The sequence below is a fragment of the Pongo pygmaeus genome, chromosome 8 (genome assembly GCF_028885625.2).
Source record: "Pongo pygmaeus isolate AG05252 chromosome 8, NHGRI_mPonPyg2-v2.0_pri, whole genome shotgun sequence".
NCBI classification, from domain to species: Eukaryota; Metazoa; Chordata; class Mammalia; order Primates; family Hominidae; genus Pongo; species Pongo pygmaeus.
This window is the reverse complement of record NC_072381.2, coordinates 1,184,096-1,204,105: the sequence shown is the minus strand read 5'-3', so window position 1 is coordinate 1,204,105 and position 20,010 is coordinate 1,184,096. Positions and strand designations below refer to the sequence as shown.

Here is a 20,010-nt window from a genome sequence, read left to right as displayed (position 1 = left end):
AGGAGCTAAATCAGACTGGTAACTGATTCTCAGAAGACAAAAAAACAATGAAATGGCATCTTTAAAATGCCAATAGAAAAACAATCTCAACTTACGATCTGATATCAAGAAAAAGTATCCTTCAAAAACGAAGGTGAGACAGCGTTTGCAGACAAACACTGACAGAGTCTAACTCCGGTGGACTCACTCTCCAGGAAACACTCAATGTGTTATTTGGGCTTAAGAAAAACAGTCTCAAATGAGTAATGCGGACTGAAGAGCAATGAAAACCAGCCACACTTTTATCCAGTTTGAAACCTGGCATATTACTACATTTTGAGTACTAAGGCACAAAAATACACAATTTGGAACAGCAAAAGACCCCATTCCCCCAAAGTCCCTTTGTCCCATATCTTTTGAAATAATGACAATCCTTAGAGAAGCCAAAAGTCATGTCATTATCAGGCTGAAAAATGAAAAATGCAGATTCTTTCCTCTGCCATGGAAATTTCACATCTTCTGAAGCCTCCTATGAGCCTCTGCACTTTAAACTCGGAGGAACCTGAGCAGTCGTCCATCCTCGCGACTCCTCGGCGGTCTCTTAGGAATAAAGTTCCTAGAGATCAGTGGAGGCACAAACCCTCCTGAGAGGACACCGCCCAGGCCTTGGCATCCCCGGACATCACTGCCGTCCCAACAGAACTCGCACCCAGGACATTCACAGACAGTGCAGCCAGCATGGCCCATTCCACGCCCTGCAGACGCCTGCCTTCCACCCTCAACACCTCCACCTCAAACCAGTCACATGAGGGAAGGCGAGGAAAAGCCACCATGGCCTCTGTGTTTTCAACATTCATATTCCCTTCCGGCTTGCAGGAACCCACAGAATTTTTTTTCTTTTGAGATGGAGTCTCGCTCTGTCGCCCAGGCTGGAGTGCAGTGGCGCGATCTCGGCTCACTGCAACCTCTGCCTCCCGGGTTCATGCCATTCTCCTGCCTCAGCCTCCCAAGTAGCTGGGACTACAGGCACCCGCCACCACGCCAGCTAATTTTTTTTTGTATTTTTAATAGAGACGGGGTTTCACCGTGTTAGCCAGGATGGTCATGGCTCATGACCCACCCGCCTTGGCCTCCCAAAGTGCTGGATTACAGGCGTGAGCCACCACGCCAGGCCGAACCCACAGAAGTTTTTAGGACTGTCTCACAGCAGAAAGAACCAGCTGTCCATCCTCAGTTAACCCCACCACCTCCAGCCTCCATAGTACATTTTATGTTTCTTATGGAATGCGCTGTATCAAAGCAAGACAGCAGCTATAAAATTACTGGCAATTATAAAGACATTCATATCAATGATAATGAATAAAACGGCATTAATACAGCCTTAGAAGTTAGTTACCCAAAATCCATAAGTCCACATTAAATTTACCAGCCCTATTTCCATTAAGGGTGTGTGGGTGTGCGTGAGAGAGAGAAAGACCCCACAGCGTGTCTGGCCATATAGAAAACTCAGGAGATCTCTCTGATTCCTTTAGCTCTATGAATCTGTGCAGGCCCAGATGGCATGCTATTTCATTCACTCTGCAAAATTAAATGCAGTGCTACCCAGTGACACAGACTTGCCTCACTGCATGTAAAAATTATACTCCTGAAATGTCTTGTGTAAATTTAATTTTGGGAAAGTGAGTTACATTGTAAATATAGTAGGCTCACTATCTGAAGAAAGGCTGTAATGTCTCACTTACATAATGCCTTTTTAAAAAGGTAAATAAGGATTTTCTTCAAGTCAGGCATCTTTTTATAGCTCCACGAGCCACAGTAAAACTCACTTTCACAGATGAATTGTGGATTCACCCCCACTGGTCCTAGTAATGATGACGTAACAGTAGTGGTTGTGGTGGTAGCTGAAGCGGTGCTGGTAGGAGTGGTTAATTAACTTGTTGGAGGCCACACTGCCAGTATGTCACAGAAGTGAGTCCAGCTTTGCTCTGCTGCCAGAGCCCACTCTTAACACGATTGTGTGCGTTTAGCAAAAAGGTCACACAATCTCATCATGCCGATCTCTGTATACCAGACAGCCTGGCAGAATATTAATGTCAAAGGCTCCAGGAGACCAGCTTATTCCTATACAGATTTACTCTGAAATAAGACAGCTCCCTAAAAAATGTTATCAAAGATGAATGGCCCATATGCTGCATGGTATATTTACAAATTAATAAATGCCAACACATCCCTGAGTTACGTACCAGGTTTAACAAGCGTCTGTGAGCGTGGTTCCATTACAGACGGCTCAGGGAGAAGCTGCTCAGGTAGCAAGGGCGTTATTCCCAAGGCCGCTTGGGAGCAATTACTAAAAAAATGTGCGGCCCGACCCTGCTCACCACCAGGCTACACAGTGTTTCAGGGACACCTTTTTTCCTCACCCTTCCTTGGGCTTCCTACATAGATTTTCAAATCCAAGGTCCTACCCGACGGAGGCCACCCTCACTCAGCAGGTGCACGTGCCGGGCGCCCCGTGCATCCCCAGGTCGCTCTGCACACCCAGCCAGTGGCACAGAACTGCTCTCTGGGCAACCCCGGCCCCCCACCCTCCTGGACCGTGAGCCCTGCTGGTCCTCATCACACACAGAAGGTCCAGAGGGAAAGAAACAGATGCGGGGAGAAGTAGCCCATGAGCTGCCACCTGCAAACCCCTTTTCTATGCAGTGTGGGGCCCAGAGCGTGCAAACCCCCATTCTGCAAAGTGTGGGGCCCAGAGCGTGCAAGCCCCTGTTCTGTGGAGTGTGGGGCCCAGAGCGTGGGGCTACCCCTCCTCCGGGAAAAGCGCTGCTCACTCTGTACTTAGACCAGTCCCAAAGTTCACTCCCAGTGGGCTGGATAACGGCCCCCACCAATGCCAAGTCCTAATCCCTGACCTGTAAATTACCTTGTCTGAAAAAAGGGGTCTTTGCAGATGTGAGTAAACTAAGGATCATGAGATGGAAGATGATCTGAATTATCTCAGTGGGTCCTGCCTGCAGCCACCTCTGTCCTTAGAAGAGGGAGGCAGGGGAGATATGGCACATGCAGAGAAGCCGGTGAAGATGCAGGCAGAGACAGGAATGAAGCCACCACAAGCCAGGGAGCCTGGGATTGAGCAGAGGCTGGGAGAGTCAAGGAGGGGTCTCTCCAGAGCCTCTGGAGGAGGTACAGCCCTGCCCGCACCTTCAGACTTCCAGCCTCCAGAGCTACGAGAGGACAGATTTCTGCTCTTTTACACCACCACATGTGCAGCAGTGTGTTCCAGCAATCACCTAAAACAAATACAGCCTACAAAAGTACAATTTTCTGTGCATGTGGAAACCACATTAGAATACACAGTACTGTTCCTGTGTTGCCATTCACCGAAGGCAGGAGGTGCCCAGCATTGTTCCTGTGTTGCCATTCACCTAAGGCAGGAGGTGCCCAGCATTGTTCCTGTGTTGCCATTCACCGAAGGCAGGAGGTGCCCAGCATTGTTCCTGTGTTGCCGTTCACCGAAGGCAGGAGGTGCCCAGCATTGTTCCTGTGTTGCCATTCACTGAAGGCAGGAGGTGCCTAGTACTGTTCCTGTGTTGCCATTCACCGAAGGCAGGAGGTGCATCACAGAAGTGTTCCATAAGGTTAATTTGGATTTGTTGTAGCTTCTGGATGCCAGAGGTTCACAGGATTTTGGCCTCACAGGGCAGCCTGCAGAGTGAGAAGCGCGGGACCCCTGTGCAAGCACGTGTACGTGTTTGTCCACAGCACTGGGGTATCTGCGTGCAATTTCTTGGGAGGACGTGTTTCTCCTCGGAGCTCAGCTGCTGATGCTCATGTTTTCTGAGTGCAGATGACACAGGCTCCGTCCCTCAATTGCCACAGGTCTGTTGGCACCTTTCACTGCTGGAGATTCCCTGAATCCCCTCCAGGAGACATTTCGTGCTGTGAACTGGGGAAGGGAGGTAGCGCCACGTGTTCTGGGGAAAGGAGGTAGCGCCACGTGTTCTGGGGAAAGGAGGTAGTGCCACGTGTTCTGGGGAAAGGAGGTAGCACCACATGTTCTGGGGAAAGGAGGTAGCGCCACGTGTTCTGGGGAAAGGAGGTAGTGCCATGTGTTCTGGGGAAAGGAGGTAGCACCATGTGTTTTGGGTGGACTGGGTCACTAGGTATGTGCTGCTGTGTTATCTTGAGGAACAGGGTGGGACAGGCCTGAGTAGGTGCCCCCGCAGCTGCAGACGTCCTCTGTCCTTGGGACTCGAGTTCCATCTTCAATCAGCTGATGCCCACTTCAGGAGGAATGAGCCAGGAGTTAATGCATTTTCACATTTCCAGCCACAGGAGTTAAACACAAGCCAGGCTTTCATTTCTAGGCCTGAGCACATGTGTCTTCACCTTGTCTGGCTCTATCCACAACTACCACTAGCAATGCAATCCAGCTGAGTTAAAGTTTAGCCCTAACACCCTTCAACCCTTTCGAAACCCACTTCTCCACGGCCAGGAAGGTGCTCGACAGGAACGCCGTGAGCGAGCAACTGGACCAGCTCCCAGAAGACTCTGCATGTCTTCATAAAGCACCTGGGAAATTGGTGGAAAATTATAAAATCAGTGCACCATGAGTGAGATCATTCATGTATGAGCAGAAGGCTCCTGAGAAACCAAGTGGCTCCCCCAGGGTAAAATAAATAAAACAAAGAAAGGAAGAGCCTGGAGTGACCTGATGTCCCAATGCTGTAGTGTCCTCAGGAGACATCCCAGGATGGGGAGTTACCTCCGTGAGGGTGATTTGGGCCGCGGGGAAATGGAAAGAGAGTGAAAGCGCACATGAGGCCATGGTCCTTCCATGTCGGTGAGGAGGAGATGGCCTTCCTGGAGCCTGGGCACCTGCTGCGGGAGGGCTGGGCCCCAGCGTGGGAAGAGGGCCTGGCTGCTGGCCGCACTGGAGAAGGAAACTTCTGGTTCCTCAGAGCAAGCAGCCCGCTCCTGACTGCACTTCCTCTCACCATGAGGGATCTGTCCCACAGAAAGAGTCATTAAATGCAAACCTAACAGTGAGACTGACACGAGCATCCGTGAGCATCTGTCTCTCTGCACATTAGACTCCAGGGATCTGGGCCATGGTTCCCGCTCCGTGTCTCTCTGCACATTAGACTTGAGGGATCTGGGCTATGGTTCCCACTCCATGGGCGTGATCAGCTGCAGATGTTAGTTACAGCGATGTCAGAAACTACTGTCCGTATGAGTATTCAGGAAACATCCCAACACTCTCTCTCTATGAAAGATTTATTTAAAAAAAAAAAGACAAGAAGGTAGAAGGAAAAAAAGGACTGCTATTCTTCCAGGCTGCCTTGGGAAGTTTTTCTCTCGCCAGCAGAACATAGAGGGGAGCAGACCCTTCCCTAGAAGCTCAAAGCGTAAGCACATGGTCCTGTCCCCTGCAGAGGACAAATAAAGGGAACAGAATGTGTTTTCCGTGAAAGGAACAAGGAACTGAACTTTGCTTGTTGGTCGGTTCCTCCATTCCCTGGACACAATTAGGTGATTGTAACTAAGTTGGAAACGTTCCCTGTGATCTAACTAGAAACATGTTTGATCTGTGTGACTTGGAGAGCATGAAACAAACTGCAGCCGGCCTTCAAATCCTCCTTCAGATGAAAACAGCAGCATTCACAGCCTGGGTGCTCCAAAAGTGCTCTCATTTGCCTGGTTTGATCTTCACATCACCTCGTGAAGCAGAGAAGTCACCTGTCACAGAGTGGTAAGTGGAGGATGACCTCGGGCCACAGAGCTCAAACCGCCTGGAACTCCAGCCACCTGGTTCCTGCTCAGTGGGAGAGACCCCTGGGGTGCGTTTTGCACCTCCGGGGTCATGGACAGACTCGGATATTGAAGATTGCTCCTGGGTTTTCACCACTTTCTATGTTAAATAGTAGCCTGTGGGGCTGTTGTAGTTAGAATTGAATGATTTGCAGTGTGATTCACATCATCACAGGTGAGCTGAGGTGTTTACAGCAGACGCTGTCCTCCCTGTGCACACATGGACACATGGGACCACACCCCGGTGAGGAGAAACCCCCGGGCAAGGTTGGACCCTGCAGCCTACCCGCCAGTGCCTCCCTCGCTGCCCCGCCAGCTCCTTCCTTCTGTCCCCCATGTGTGAAGCAGTGCACGTGCTGGGTTCACACCCACGTCCTCACAGCTGCCTTCCCGGTGGTGTTTGGGCCTCGTCATGCCTGGCAGCCAGGAGCGTTGGGAGGAAGCCCTATCAGACAGCAGCTGGCCAAGGGCCAGCAGCAACTTGCCCACATCATCCTCCACAAAGAGAAGGGGGAGAGGCACAGGCCAGAGCCAGGGCATCCTGACAAGGAACCAGGAGGTCCTGTGTAGACCTCAGGCTCCCAGGGCTTTCCTCTGAGTTCAGACTTTGCAGCTTCGCACCTCAGTGGTTGGCCCGGATGGTCATGGAGACCAGAAGGACGGGAGCGGGAGGAGGAGGGGAGGCTGCCCAGTGCGCGCAGATCAGGGTGGTGACTGCCTCTCCCGGTGCCCGGTCATCCCTGGCCTTGGGGGCTGGCTCCTCCTGCCCAGGCGGCCCCTGCCTAGTAGGACAGCCACAGCGGCCAATGGGCCAGATTGTCCCTCCCGGCTCTCGGGGTGGCAGCTGCCACCATGAATCACTTGAAGGAGAAAGGAAGAGCTGACATGAACGGGATTCGCTTGGGTGTCCCACATCGCCTGTCCGTGGCCAGCAGAAGCTCGCCAGGTGACTTTCGAATTAGGTGGCAAATGGGCCACGTGCTCGGTCTGTCCACAGAGCTCAGGTTCGTGGATGAAGCTGGGAGCAGCAGAGGATCTGGGGTCTGTGGCTGTGCAACTCTGTAGTGAGTGGGTCTTCCCCAAATTTAAATGAAGCCTGCTTGCAGGAAGGTGTTGTGAGCTGTGCTACCACGTGATGTGGGGACAGCTTCCTCCCAGCAGTCTGCTACGGCCAGAACCCACTCACACCAGCTCAGCCCACCAGGTCTTTGCTCTCAGACCAAGGCTGACACCTGGGCCTCTCCACCAATAGCCAGTGGCTTCCCAGGGACCTGAGCAGGCACTTGGGTGGCCTGTATGCAATGCCCTGGCCAAGACACAAACTTCTTCTCTGCAGGCGCCGCTATCTCACGTGATGCATGACAGGCCCCCGAGAACTCAGGGGCCCCGCTCCCCTCCGAGCACCACAGGACAGCAGCCCAGGAAGGCAGGAAGGGCTGGAGAGGCAGAGCTGACCTGTGAGGAGGCATGAATGAGGGGGAGACACCCGGCCAGCAGGGCTTGGGGAACGCGTCGGGGACAAGCCCTGCAGGTGCCGCGGGAGGTGGGAGATTCAGGAGGCACCAATGGGAAAAGGGATCTTGGGTTATATAGACCAAGCATCTCAACGCCACTGCTGTGAGCGGGAGCCTGGACTCCCTGCCGACTCACTTTTGTGTGGACCATGCGTCTTCCTATGAGACTCTGAGCAGAGACAGGGCCAAACAGCACGTGCCTCCCCCCACCGCCCATGGACGTCTGAGGGCCACGTCAACTATGCTGGGTCCATGAGGAAGCCCTGGGCATGGGAAGCATCGGGCTTTGTCCCCGGGGTGCTGCCTCTGGCCTCCCACAGCCTGTATTCCTCTGATGCCTTCCCCACCCCGAGGGTCACATTGTCAAATGCAGCCTTCAGAAGGGACTGAAAGAGACAATGAAGTGGGGGGGCTCAGCTGCACCCGAATCTCCTGTGTTGGAATCCTCAGGCTGTCACAGGGCAGGGTCTCGGCAGGTGCCCCCTGGCATTTCCAAACATCTCGTGGCAGCATGTCCAGAAGCCCTAATCAGCACAGGAGCACCTCAAGGAGTTAGGTCTGGGGCCACAGTTGGAAGCCAGAAAGTGCACCACCCCCAGCTGCAAAGCAGATGCCACCCCAGAGTGGAGACCTCCTCATCCACCTTCTGCAGTGTGAGCCGGGCTACAAGGACTGTGTGGTCCAGGTTAGAAGTCCAAGCACACAAGAGGCAACACTTTCGAAATGAGGGCTTCCCTGAAGATGCCGGCTATCTCTGGACAGGACCAGCATTGTGGGCGTGCAGCCCTGCAGCTCACACAGGCACCCGAGCTTAGACGAACCCGCACTTGGTTTAATGCCCCCACTGTCATCTCAAAATTCTTCGTAACTTTCGAACAAAAGGCCCCATATTTCCGCTTTGCACTGAGTCTCACACACTCTGTAGCCAGTGCGGTTCTGGGATCACATTGCAGATCAACTGATCCTACACTCATTTCTGCCTGGTTTTTATTGTTTTGTTTCGTTTTGTTTTGTTTTTCTCATCAGCTAAACTGTAAACCCAAGGGGGCCAGGGAGCTGCGTGTTGCTTACTAGTCCCGGTGTTTTGCCTCCAGCAGAGCGGGGCCTGCAGAGGTGCCCGATAAACACACTCTCAGATCACTTCCAACGTGGCTCTGTCCATTCATTCACTCAACAAATATTTATAGAAGGGGGGGGGAATCTGGACGGAGCTTTATTAACGCCAGACTATTAAAATCTTTTCAATTAGAAGGTTGATGCAGGTGCAGCAACGCCGTGGACCCGAGGCAGCCACCACGGTCCTGCCCAATTTGCAGCCTCCACCCTGCGGGTGACATGTGAACTGGCCACTCCTGAGGATGAAAATGGAGGACCATTCCTGCTCACACACAGGCTCCGTTTCCCCGCAGCTGCCCTTGGGGGAGCCCCGTGTGAGGCCAGGAATATTAACGCCCGCCTTTCCCCATCTCCCCGACAGGCGTGAGTGACGCCGAAGCGCGCCAGCCGGGGAAGTCACCCCCCTTCAGCGTGAACTGGGTCGTGGGCAGCGCAGACCTGGAGATCATCAATGCCACCACTGGGCGGAGGAGCAGCGGGGGCCCGTCCCGGCTCTGCAAGCACATGCTGTCTGCACGGTGGGCACAGCTGTATGGCAGGGTAGGTCGCACCCATCCTTGGAGGGAAACTGGGCCCAGCCAGACCCTGGCTCCAGCCCTGAGCAAGCTCTCGGGAGAGGCCAACACTTGGTCTGCCGGGAGGGAGATGCAGGACACAAAACCCAGCGCCCGTCACGTGTCCTTTTCCCAGCTGCCCAGGCCAGCAGCGTTTCCCCCGTAGGCTTGAGACCCTGCTACCCCAGGCACCGCCCCCAGACCAGCCTGGAGCTGCAGAAGCAGGAAAGGAGCTCATTGCTGAACCCCTGATGTAGCCGGCACGGCACCATCTGCTTCATTTGGGGTGTCCCAGGAGCAGCTCTTGGGGACTTTTGAAGTCGATACTATTCCCAGTTTAGACACCAGGAAACCGACACTTGGAAAAATTGTGTAATTTCCCCAAAATTTCACAGGTAATGAATTTCAGGATTCGAATTTCTCCCAACCCCAAAGCCCAAGCATTTCCACCACATCCACAATTAGGAGCAAGTTTCTCCTTCACAAGTAGGGATAACAGCGATATTTCTGGATTTTAAATCAAAATCCATATCTGTATGCATTTCCAAAGCATAGACTGTAACCAAAAACAACAAATAACAGAAAAACCAGCCAACACATAAAAAATGCCTCTCTCATTTTTCCATACTTTTTAATCCAAGCAGGAAAAATAGTGTTGCTGATTTGTCAACTGTAGAGCAGGGTAGGTATACTAATGCCTAAAATAAACTTAGAGGACACTCAGAATTGCACATATTAGCTCTGAGCTCGGCCGAGATGCCCAGCATCCTGCAGCTCTCAGCCTCTGTCCTGTCCACTCAAGGGCACTGCCCGGGTCTCCCTTCTCCTGGAGACTTGGAAGGTCAGGGAAGCATCGATGCTGTCCTGCTGAGCAAAAGGGCCCTCTCCTCTTGCACGTGCTCGAGGTGACCCCCTGGTGAGTGCCTCCCTGGAAAACCCACTGTGGGATTCAGAGCTCCCCCACAGCCCCATCCTCTTCCCTCCTGGCCTCCCCACCCCATGGTGGGGGGATCAGAGCTGCATTTGATCCCTGTCTTGTGTTGCTGCAAAGCTTTGCCTGGCACACCTCAGAAAGCTAACAGAGGAAACGCCCCAGCTCCATCATCTTCCTGCTCGGCCGACAACATGACTCTCACCAGCCTGCTCCCTGCCCACTGTGACGCTGTTTTAGCTCCCACTGTCCCCCTCTGTCCCCAACCCTGCCTGGAGCCCCTACACAGTGTTCATACTTTTAATAGCAGTCAAGTTTCTCCGCTCATTGATCATTCACACCTCGGATGAAGCGGGTTTCCTTGATGACTAGGTTTCCTGTGGAATTGCCAGAGGACCTGGTCACAGTTGCTCTCTGTAATAGTGGGAGAAAGAAAGGCAAAAGGCCAAGGCCAGGAGCTGATGCCTGGCATGTGAAACTCACCTGGCAGAAGCTCCTTTTCTGCTGGTGTCTGATTGGCTCTTTCTCCTTCTTGTCCGCAGCTGAGCACACGGACACCCAGCCCCAGAGACACGCCCTCCATGTACTGTGAGGCCAAGCTGGGGGCGCACACCTACCAGTCTGTGAAACAGCAGCTGTTCAAGGCCTTTCAGAAGGCTGGCCTGGGCACCTGGGTGAGGAAACCGCCAGAGCAGCAGCAGTTTCTACTGACTCTCTAGGCTGCGGGCTCCTGGCTGCTGGAGCTGAGCGGGACGTCGGAGGGACGGGACCGTGTCTGGGGGGCGACGTGGCGGGTCGGCCAGTTCCCTGCATTCGTTTTACTTTGGTGTTCCAGAAACATGCGAGTGTGCAACGTTTGAACAAGCAACGAGACGAATTCAGAACGTGCCTCTTTCCAGATCGCTGGCCCCAGAACTCTGTCCCCCACACCCAGGGGCACACGCACTGTTGAGTTAGCACTGACTCTTCCTGTGGAGTCTGAGGGAGGGGCTCCATTCAGGCAAAGGGGTTTTAGCTGCAGCCTTGGAAGGAGGCACCAACACGACACCAGGCAGGAGTGAGCCTCAGGCCCCATCCCTGCACCCCACCCCTGCGTGCGCCTCTTGGTGATGTTGGGGTCTCATTAGCTTGAGGGGGCACATGAAGATAAGCCACAAGCAAAGAGAAAAGCCATGCCCACCCCAGCCCCAGAGAAACCAATAAGAATCCTCTATTATTTTCAGTATTCATTTAGGTTTTTATACTCCACCTCCTTTCAAAAAAGATTTAAGACGTACGACATTACCGAACACCTAAAATAGAACCAGAGAAACGAAAGCCATTCCCACAAAGTGAAGGAACAGTTTCCAAAACCCCTGTGAGGCAGAGTTAAGACCTGTGATGCAGGGAGCCCGGAAACACCCGGCCCACACGCGCTGCAGATGTGGGGAGCCCAGAAACACCTGGCCCACGCGTGCTGCAGATGTGGGGAGTCCGGAAATACCCGGCCCACGCATGCTGCAGATGTGGGGAGCCCAGAAACACCCGGCCCACGCGTGCTGCAGATGTGGGGAGCCCGGAAACACCCGGCCCACGCGTGCTGCAGATGTGGGGAGCCCAGAAACACCTGGCCCACGCGTGCTGCAGATGTGGGGAGTCCGGAAATACCCGGCCCACGCATGCTGCAGATGTGGGGAGCCCAGAAACACCCGGCCCACGCGTGCTGCAGATGTGGGGAGCCCGGAAACACCCGGCCCACGCGTGCTGCAGATGTGGGGAGTCTGGAAACACCCAGCCCACATGCGCTGCAGATGTGGGGAGCCTGGAAACACCCAGCCCACGTGCACTGCAGATGTGGGGAGTCTGGAAACACCCGGCCCATGCGCACTGCAGATGTGGGAAGCCTGGAAACACCCAGCCCACACGTGCTGCAGATGTGGGGAGTCTGGAAACACCCGGCCCACATGTGCTGCAGATGTGGGGAGTCTGGAAACACCCGGCCCACGCATGCTGCAGATGTGGGGAGTCTGGCAACACCCGGCCCACACGTGCTGCAGACGTGGGGAGCCCGGAAACACCCGGCCCACGCGCGCTGTAGATGTGGGGAGCCTGGAAACACCCAGCCCACACCTGTTCAGTCCGTCATGGCGTTTGGTTTATGGTGGCCGATACTGAGAGCCACTGAGGTCTGGGTTGTGTAAGGGTTAGCTACCACCCTATAACCTCCTTACCAGGTAATAAGGAGACCAAGTCTTTGATCAAATTCTGACTTTTTAAATAAATTTTCATTAGAAAGCAAGCACAAAATAAAATCAAAACAACCTTTACCTTCAGCTTGAGAGGCTACCAGCTCTCTACTCTTTCAGATTCTCCAATCAACACTTTGCAGGACAAGACCCCAAAAAAGTTCAGCTGCGAAAAACTGTAAGAGGCAGGATTCTGCAACCCTCAGAGCAGGCTTCCAACACCAGAGACCTTCAGCTCACAGTGGAGATGGGACACGGGGGCTTTAGCCCACAGTGTCATCCCTGAGAGACAAGGCGCTGTATTCATACAGGGTCAGGCTCTTTTCCAAGTATCTTTACATAATCCATGTACCTTGAGCTGCTGTCATCTCACCTCCGAGAACTCATTTCTAACATTCATCACGCTAGATAGCCAGTCTGTCATTTCTCCAACCTAAAAAATCCATCTCTGAAGTTCATGACAGTGATGGCAGACGGCAAAGCATGGTGGTGTCCACCTCTGGGGTGTGGGCTTCCCAGAAAGAATCCCAGCTGACCACCCCAGAAAGTGCAAGAATAATATCGTGCTGGACGTAGTCAAGTGCTATAAATTACAGTTATCATAATGAGAAGGCAGAAATGAAACTGAGTTGTAGCTATTTGTTACAAGATAATAAGAAGTAGAGATATTAGTATGGAAATAGAAATTTTTCCTGGGATTTAAAATCAGGCCAAATTTATCACTCAAGTTCTTTTAGAAGAGAAAACAGGCACTGGAGTAGACAACTTCTTCCAGATAAAATTTCAAAAGATACGAGAACATTTTTTCAAATAAAGGACTCACATTAATCTTTTATAAAAATTGCAAAAATAAATGAAATCTTAATTCAGTGCAAAAGCTAAGCTCAAACGAACAGTTTCTATTAAGTTCTGGTAACTTGACATCACTAGGATGAAGCTTAGAGAACTTAGAGTCGAGAGGCGATGGGTGGCTCAGACGTTCGCAGCCGTCAGAAGTAAGCGTTCCCCTGAATGTGTGGGGGCACGGCCAGCTCCTGGCTGAAGTCTCCCACCCAGGCCTCAAATCACCTTCATCTGAGATGTTGGCTAGAGAAGCATATGATGTTTTGTCCCAGTGGGCTCCAAATCACACTGTTTCTGCAGCGAGGGGGCCTGTGTTGTAAGCAGACTTCACTGTCACAGGGAAGACACAGGGCCTGATTCATGGGACTCAGAAAGCACTCGGCCACCCAGTGGCCAGCACCATGAAGCCGCAGCTGTGGGGTTGGGATTCATTTTGTCTCAGGCACTGACCTTCCAGAAACAACTCAGACTTTACCGAAATATCAACATCCACATCTGGAGAAAGCCACACATTAATTCCATGCTACCCATCAGTACAAGTGTAATGGATTTGTTTATTAAGTCCACAGGAGACTCCATGGAAGGAGAGATTAAAGCTCTTCAGAGAAGGTTGATAGCGAGAGAAGAGTTTCCAATGCAGCCAGAGTGAGGTTGAGGTGCTGGAGCTTTTCCATGGAGGGATCTGTCAGAGGGGATGTGGGCTGCAGAGGGGACCCCACGTAAGGAGAGGAGGGTCCCAGGCCCTGGGTAGTGAAAGGAGAAGGTAGTCGAGGCAGTCAGAGGTGACCCCACATGCGGGAGGCACGCCACACCAGATCACGCCACACGCAGGCTGCTCCCAACTGGCAGGGCCTGACACAGCCAGGAAGGGCCAGGTCCTAGGATTCCACAGCACCAAGAGTGCCTGAAGGGGCCGGGTCCCAGGATTCCCGCAGCCCCAGGTGTGCCTGGAAGACCCAGGTCCCAGGATTCCCACAGCCCCAAGAGTTCCCGGAAGAGCTGGGTCCCAGCATTTCTGCAACCCCAGGTGTGCTCGAAGGGGCTGGGTCCCAGGATTCCCACAGCCCTGGATGTGCCTGGAGGGGCTGTGCCACCTCTGCAGAGATGGAAGGGCTGGTGTTGAAGCCTGAGGATTTCGCCCTCGGGTCCAGGTCAGAACATCCCAGCACCATTTTCAGGCCAGGTCTGCCCTGCAGTTTTGACCACTGAATTGGTCTTAAGAGTGGCCACGCATTCCCCTCCAAGTGAGGGGACGGGTCACTTTCTCTCACCCTGAAAATACGCTGGGCATGACACAAGGGGGGCTGATGAAGTCAGGCCCGCCCCTCCAAGTCCACCTCGAAATCACCACCCAGCTTCCCTGCACTTCCCACCACCTGGCACCGCCAAGCCCCTTGCTTCAGATTTTCTGTAGTCTGTATTCATGCCTGCTTAGGCCCCGACGAAAGTCCTCATAAAACCAATGCCACCTTAATCTGCTTCCAAAACACACACTGCTTTTCCATCAGGAAGATCAGCAATATGGTTTCCGGCCTGCTTCTTAGCCAAAAAGTTAGTGTCTGGTGGTTTCTGGCCTTTTTGCAGGATGGAGCACAGGGAGCGGCCGCGTGGCCAGGCAGCCTCTGCTGTCCACCTCCAGCCCCGGTTTTGCAGCCATGTGTGATGTCAAGGGATGGAGTTAGGGTTTCTGTGGGTTTTGTTTTTTGCCAAGGAAAGGATGTGCCGGTCGATAGCTATTGTTTCCTTTCCATTCCTGCAATTCTCTTTACATCTGTGTATATCTATCACACCATGCTGACTTTGTGATGAGTCCTGTTCCTCAGAAACATCAAGCTGGGTTCCTTTTCAAAGAAACACACAGATCATATTTCTCCATCTCATTTTGTTTTCACAGGGAGCTTTTCTTATCAACAAAGTCACAAGCTTTTTTTTTTTTTTTTTGGATATAATGTTTTATCACGTCTGGAGAGCCATAAACAGTAAATACAGAGGATAGCAATGCCCAGAATAGTTAGAGTATTTTGATGAAATCCTATTTTTAGATGATAAATTTCAAGATGTGTCTATAGTATATTGTTTAAAACAAAGACATTTGAGACGTACATAAAGTAGACATTTTTAATTTAGGGAAACTTACATGCCCTTTTTTAAGAAGCCATTCTAATAAAATAATCTGATTAATTGGCCCAAAATACAATAAGTATCACTTTCTAACAGAGACCAAAGGGAAGCTGAGAGCCTTTCTTTTTATGTACTGCCGTTGGATCGCTGCAGCCGCCTCTCGTAACATCCGACAGAACCCGGCGAGGCTCTGTGGGCTTCCCGCGGCCCTCAAGGAGGCTGCAGAGTCTCCTAGTCCACATCAGGGAGCCACCATCCCACACACCTCCAAAGCCTGTCCTCGCCTGCGGTTTTTGCAGAGCTCGCGGTTGGAGGTGGAAATTTAGAAGCTCTGTGTTGCAGGAGAGACCGTAGCACCCCCAGGCAGCTCTTAGCAGGGACAGACCGCCCCCCGCCTCGGTGGTATTTTAGGGTCTTTTGGTATTTTGCCACCGTGTGGGGCTAGGCGGGTGGCTGGAGGACATGGCATAGGCCTTGCTGCTGTCCGGGTCCCTCGCCACTGCAGGAGCAGGGCTGTCTCTGGAAACACTGGGCTGCTGGTGGCCCCTGTCAAACTTCTCCCACAAATTCTGAATCCGAGAAAGTGAAGGAAGGATGGTGGGGAAGTGAGGAGGCAGGAGCAGAGGCCACAGGGACTGACCAGAGATGTGGTGAAGACAGAGGAGCTTCCTTCTCAGGCTGTTTCTGGGAAGCCTGAGAGGCGGCTGGCACCACCCTTAGCTCACTCTCCCCTCAGCCTCTTCACTTCCCTTCTCGCCCCTTTCTTTCCTCCCCGCCTCTTCCCTTTCTTGCTGTCTTGTTAGTCCCTGTCTCAAAACTCCTGGCTCCTTTGTTCTGCTGCCGTGGCCCCCACCCAGGAGGAGGTCTCAGGCACCATCCCCCCTACGAGGGATCCACGCAGCAGGTTCATGCCAGGGCTGAGAGCCCTGCTGGGTTCCTACACAACAGGTTCATGCTGGGGCTGGGGGAGCCCCGCTGGGTTCCTGATGCCTTGTGCACAGGGAGTCGCTGCAGTCATTTTTGGACTCTCCTGAATGTTTCCACATGTTCTGACCTCCCACCAGAAGGAACGCTGGTGGCCACATCTCTAGAGATCTATTTACTTTTTTGAGACCGGCTTATGAGATTGGCTAATTTTTATATTTTTGGTAGAGAGGGGGTCTCGCCACGTTGCCCAGGTTAGTCTCGAACTCCTGGCCTCAAATGATCTGCCCACCCCGGCCTCCCAGAGTGCTGGGACTACAGGCATGAGCCACCGCGCTGGCCTCTAGAGATTCGCACCAAACCATATCACTCCTGCGGGAACCGTAGACAGATCAAACCCTGGTGAGAGGAACACTTTATTTCCCAACTCGTCATCCTAAAGCCAAGGTTGGAGGGATGAGCATCCCCTAAACACCAAGGCAAGATCACCTGGGTCCCAGTGCCTCTTTTCACACAGGCCCTAGATTTCTATCTCTCTGCAGTTTATGCATCGGTAAAAAAAAAAGTCTCCCAGTGCGCCCCGTTAGTTTTCAGCATTTTGTAAGCAAAATGAACTTAACACATAGTAATTCTAATTGAAGGTATGTACATAAAAAGCATGATTGAATGACAATATTGTATCAATGGATGTACATTTGTAATATTTGTAAAAAAAAATCCAAAACCTTAAAATATGAATTTACATATGTTAATTTGCCTCTAAGTTCTGTAAATTGTACTTCAGTGATATCTGATAAGTGAATGTTTCTGTTAAGTGAATAAAAATATTAAGTAAAATTGTTCTTTCCTGGGTTGTTGGGCCTTTTTCATCAAGCAAAGTTCTGGGGGTCTCAAGACTATATAATGTGTCCACCCACCCCAAAGAAAGGACATAATCAGCTCTAAAACCTTTTCCTGGACGGGTGCGGTGGCTCACGCCTGGAATCCCAGCACTTTGGGAGGCAGAGGCCAGTGGAACACGAGGTCAGGAGATCGAGAGCAGCCTGGCCAACATGGTGAAACCCCATCTATACTAAAATACAAAAAATTAGCCCGGCATGGTGGCGCATGCCTGTAATCCCAGCTACTTGGGAAGCTGAGGCAGGGGAATTGCTTGAACCCGGGAGGCGGAGGTTGCAGTGAGCTGAGATCAGGCCACTGCACTCCAGCCTGGTGACAGAGTGAGACTCCGTCTCAAAACAAACAAAACCTTTTCCTTTTTATAATAGTCACATCAACTAGTGGCCTCTGCCTGAGCAGCAGTCACTACCCCGACATTAGCCTTACAGATTTACTGTAAATGAACTCATTATAATAGCACAGGGCTGGAAGTGAAAAGAGCTCCCTTCAAGCCTTGAGCCCGCTTCTCATTAACTGCATAAAATGAATTAATCACTGCGTGCGTGACTTTGCGCCTCAGTTTTCTCACCAGTGTGTGAACACAGCCTTAGCCTCCTACTTCCCAGGGCTGCCGATGGAGGCTTGAGGGGTTGAAGGGTTATGAAATCTGAGATGTTCGATGTTCTGAGTCCTCTTCCAGATTTGCTGTAGATTTACCATAACACACAGAGCATGGGTGTGGCTGGTAATTTCATGTAGAATACTAAGCCAGGTGGGAACTGGGGTGTAAGGGATTCCTAAACATCTCAGGGGCTTGCACCGCAGCTCCACATCAGTCTGTGTGGACTGAGCACCCCAGAATCCAGTAGAGTGTTTTCCCCATGACACATCTTGCTTACTAGGGACCCAACTGTGGGCACGGCAGGCCCAGAAAGGGACATCCCTGTGCTGGCTGAAGGGACTTTGATTTCTCACTGTCACCCAGGAAATAGACTAAAATCACAGCCATGCTGAGTACGGGGCTCCAATGCTGCAGCCGGAGGGGCCGGGATAAGACGTCTTGTTTGGAGGTGTTGCTCTCGTCCACCCCGCATCTCCAGTCCCACCCTACCTCCCTTCAGGCCAGGCCGTGTGTGCCTGCATTTTTTTTTTTTTTTTTTGGTCAGTGTGTTTCACATTAACCACAGTGATTCTCCACTCAAGGGAGGGTGCGGGGGGTCTCAGGTGGGGGCAGAGGCGGAGGTGGGGGGGCTCTGAAAACACCCCAGAAGATTCTGATGCCTCCCCCTCATCCACAGGTGGGGGCCGTTCCTCCGGGTGGGGTGTCAGTGCCCTAAAGAGCATCTCATTTCTTGGGCCTTATGATAAATTACCCCATAGACAGCAAAACAAGGGGTCAGGGTTATGGGCAGAGAATGAAGAAGACCTGCAGGTATAAAGAGGGTTCAAGATGAACCTCAAAGGCGTCAGAGTTGCAAGGTGGGTCAGTGGTCCCTGGCAAGAGTCACTGAGCGTGGAGAATCAGAGTGTTGGGAGGGATGGTTTAATGGCCCAGGGACAGAAAGGTCTCCAGCCTCATCTCTTCGTGGCCCAGAAGTGGCTCCTGGGGTTGGTCTTTGCTGTCACTCACAGAGGAGCCCCTCCTACCCAAAAAGGCCCTCATTCTTGCCAATGGGGGGTCTGCTTCTTGGTAACCCCTCCAAACATAACGGCTCCACACATCTGCCCAGTCTTTCTTCAAGCCTGCCCTCACCCCAGACAGCCTCGTCTCCTATGTCATTTTTCTTTCTTGTTGAGAATTTTTTTTAAGCATGAAACCTGAAGTTGATGATAAATCATCTTAGTAAGAGGTTTCAGCTAAGTGCATGTTTCCAAAGAAAGTAACCACCAGCCACTCTGATTCTCAAAATCTGATAGGTGTGCACGGGGTTGCAGGACAAAGTGGCCACAGCAGTGGTCCTTATGCTCTGTGATTGACACACTGCTCTGTGACTGACACACCACTCTGTGATTGACACACCTTTGTCCGCTTTGAATCTATTTTTTTTTTTTTTTGAGACAGAGTCTCGCACTGTCACCCAGGCTGGAGTGCAGTGGTGCGATCTTGGCTCACTGCAAGCTCCATCTCCCAGGTTCACACCATTCTCCTGCCTCGGCCTCCCGAGTAGCTGAGATTACAGGTGCCACCACCACACCCAGCTAATCTTTTGTATTTTTAGTAGAGACGGGGTTTCACTGTGTTAGCCAGGATGGTCTCCATCTCCTGACCTTGTGATCCACCCGCCTCAGCCTCCCAAAGTGCTGGGATTACAGGCGTGTGCCCGGCCTGCTTTGAATCTATTAAATCCAGTTCCGTTAGTTGGGTTAAACTTAATGACAGAAATGCACTCTCCCTGGAGGGTTTCAGAAAGGCAATGCCCTTAAAGGGCCAGCTTTCCCAAAAGAAAGCCTTTCATCAACACAGATGAAGCTGGGAGGAGACTGAGGGAAATCATGAGCACAAATACAAAGGTCCCCAGAGCAGTTGGCCTCCATCCGCTGGCCTGTGAGGATTACACATTGCTTGACGAAACCCAAAACTGAGGTGGCTGACAACCTCTGCATGTTCCCACTGCTCAGAGCTCAGGACCACAGGAGAATGTGCCTCACGCACCGAAGGAAATGACCTCACGAATCTTCATGGATGGAACATTTGGCTCCGTCAAGGAGTGGGCTTGGTATGGAGTGATGGGAAGGGGCTGCTGTGTGGAATCAGGGGGCTGGAGTAGAGTGGTAGGGAGACGACCACGAGCACACAGCTCTGTCCTGAGGATGTGGCCCCTCCCTAGACCACACACACCCATCTCTGTCCTGAGGACGTGGCTGCACACAGCTCTGCCCTGAGGACGTGGCCCCTCCATAGACCATGAGCCCACAGCTCTGCCCTGAGGACGTGGCCCCTCCATAGACCATGAGCCCACAGCTCTGTCCTGAGGATGTTGCCCCTCCCTAGACCACACACACCCATCTCTGTCCTGAGGACGTGGCCCCTCCATAGACCACATGCACACAGCTCTGCCCTGAGGACGTGGCCCCTCCATAGACCATGAGCCCACAGCTCTGCCCTGAGGACG

The 20,010-nt window shown here is 52.3% G+C and overlaps 2 protein-coding genes across 2 annotated transcripts in view; one reads left to right on the top strand and one right to left on the bottom strand.

Annotated features, from left to right (window-relative positions):
* Window positions 1-11,420, top strand: part of ADARB2 (adenosine deaminase RNA specific B2 (inactive)) — a 539,119-nt gene extending 527,699 nt beyond the window's left edge. Inside the window, exons 9-10 of the mRNA XM_054436886.1 lie at window positions 8,782-8,960; window positions 10,448-11,420. Coding sequence (XP_054292861.1) covers window positions 8,782-8,960; window positions 10,448-10,624 — 356 coding nt within the window. The 3' untranslated portion in view covers window positions 10,625-11,420. The remainder of the gene's footprint in view (window positions 1-8,781; window positions 8,961-10,447) is intronic.
* The window catches only part of LOC129006788 (uncharacterized), a 162,567-nt gene that overhangs the window by 126,312 nt on the left and 16,245 nt on the right, over window positions 1-20,010 (bottom strand). The gene's annotated exons all lie outside the window — the stretch shown is intronic.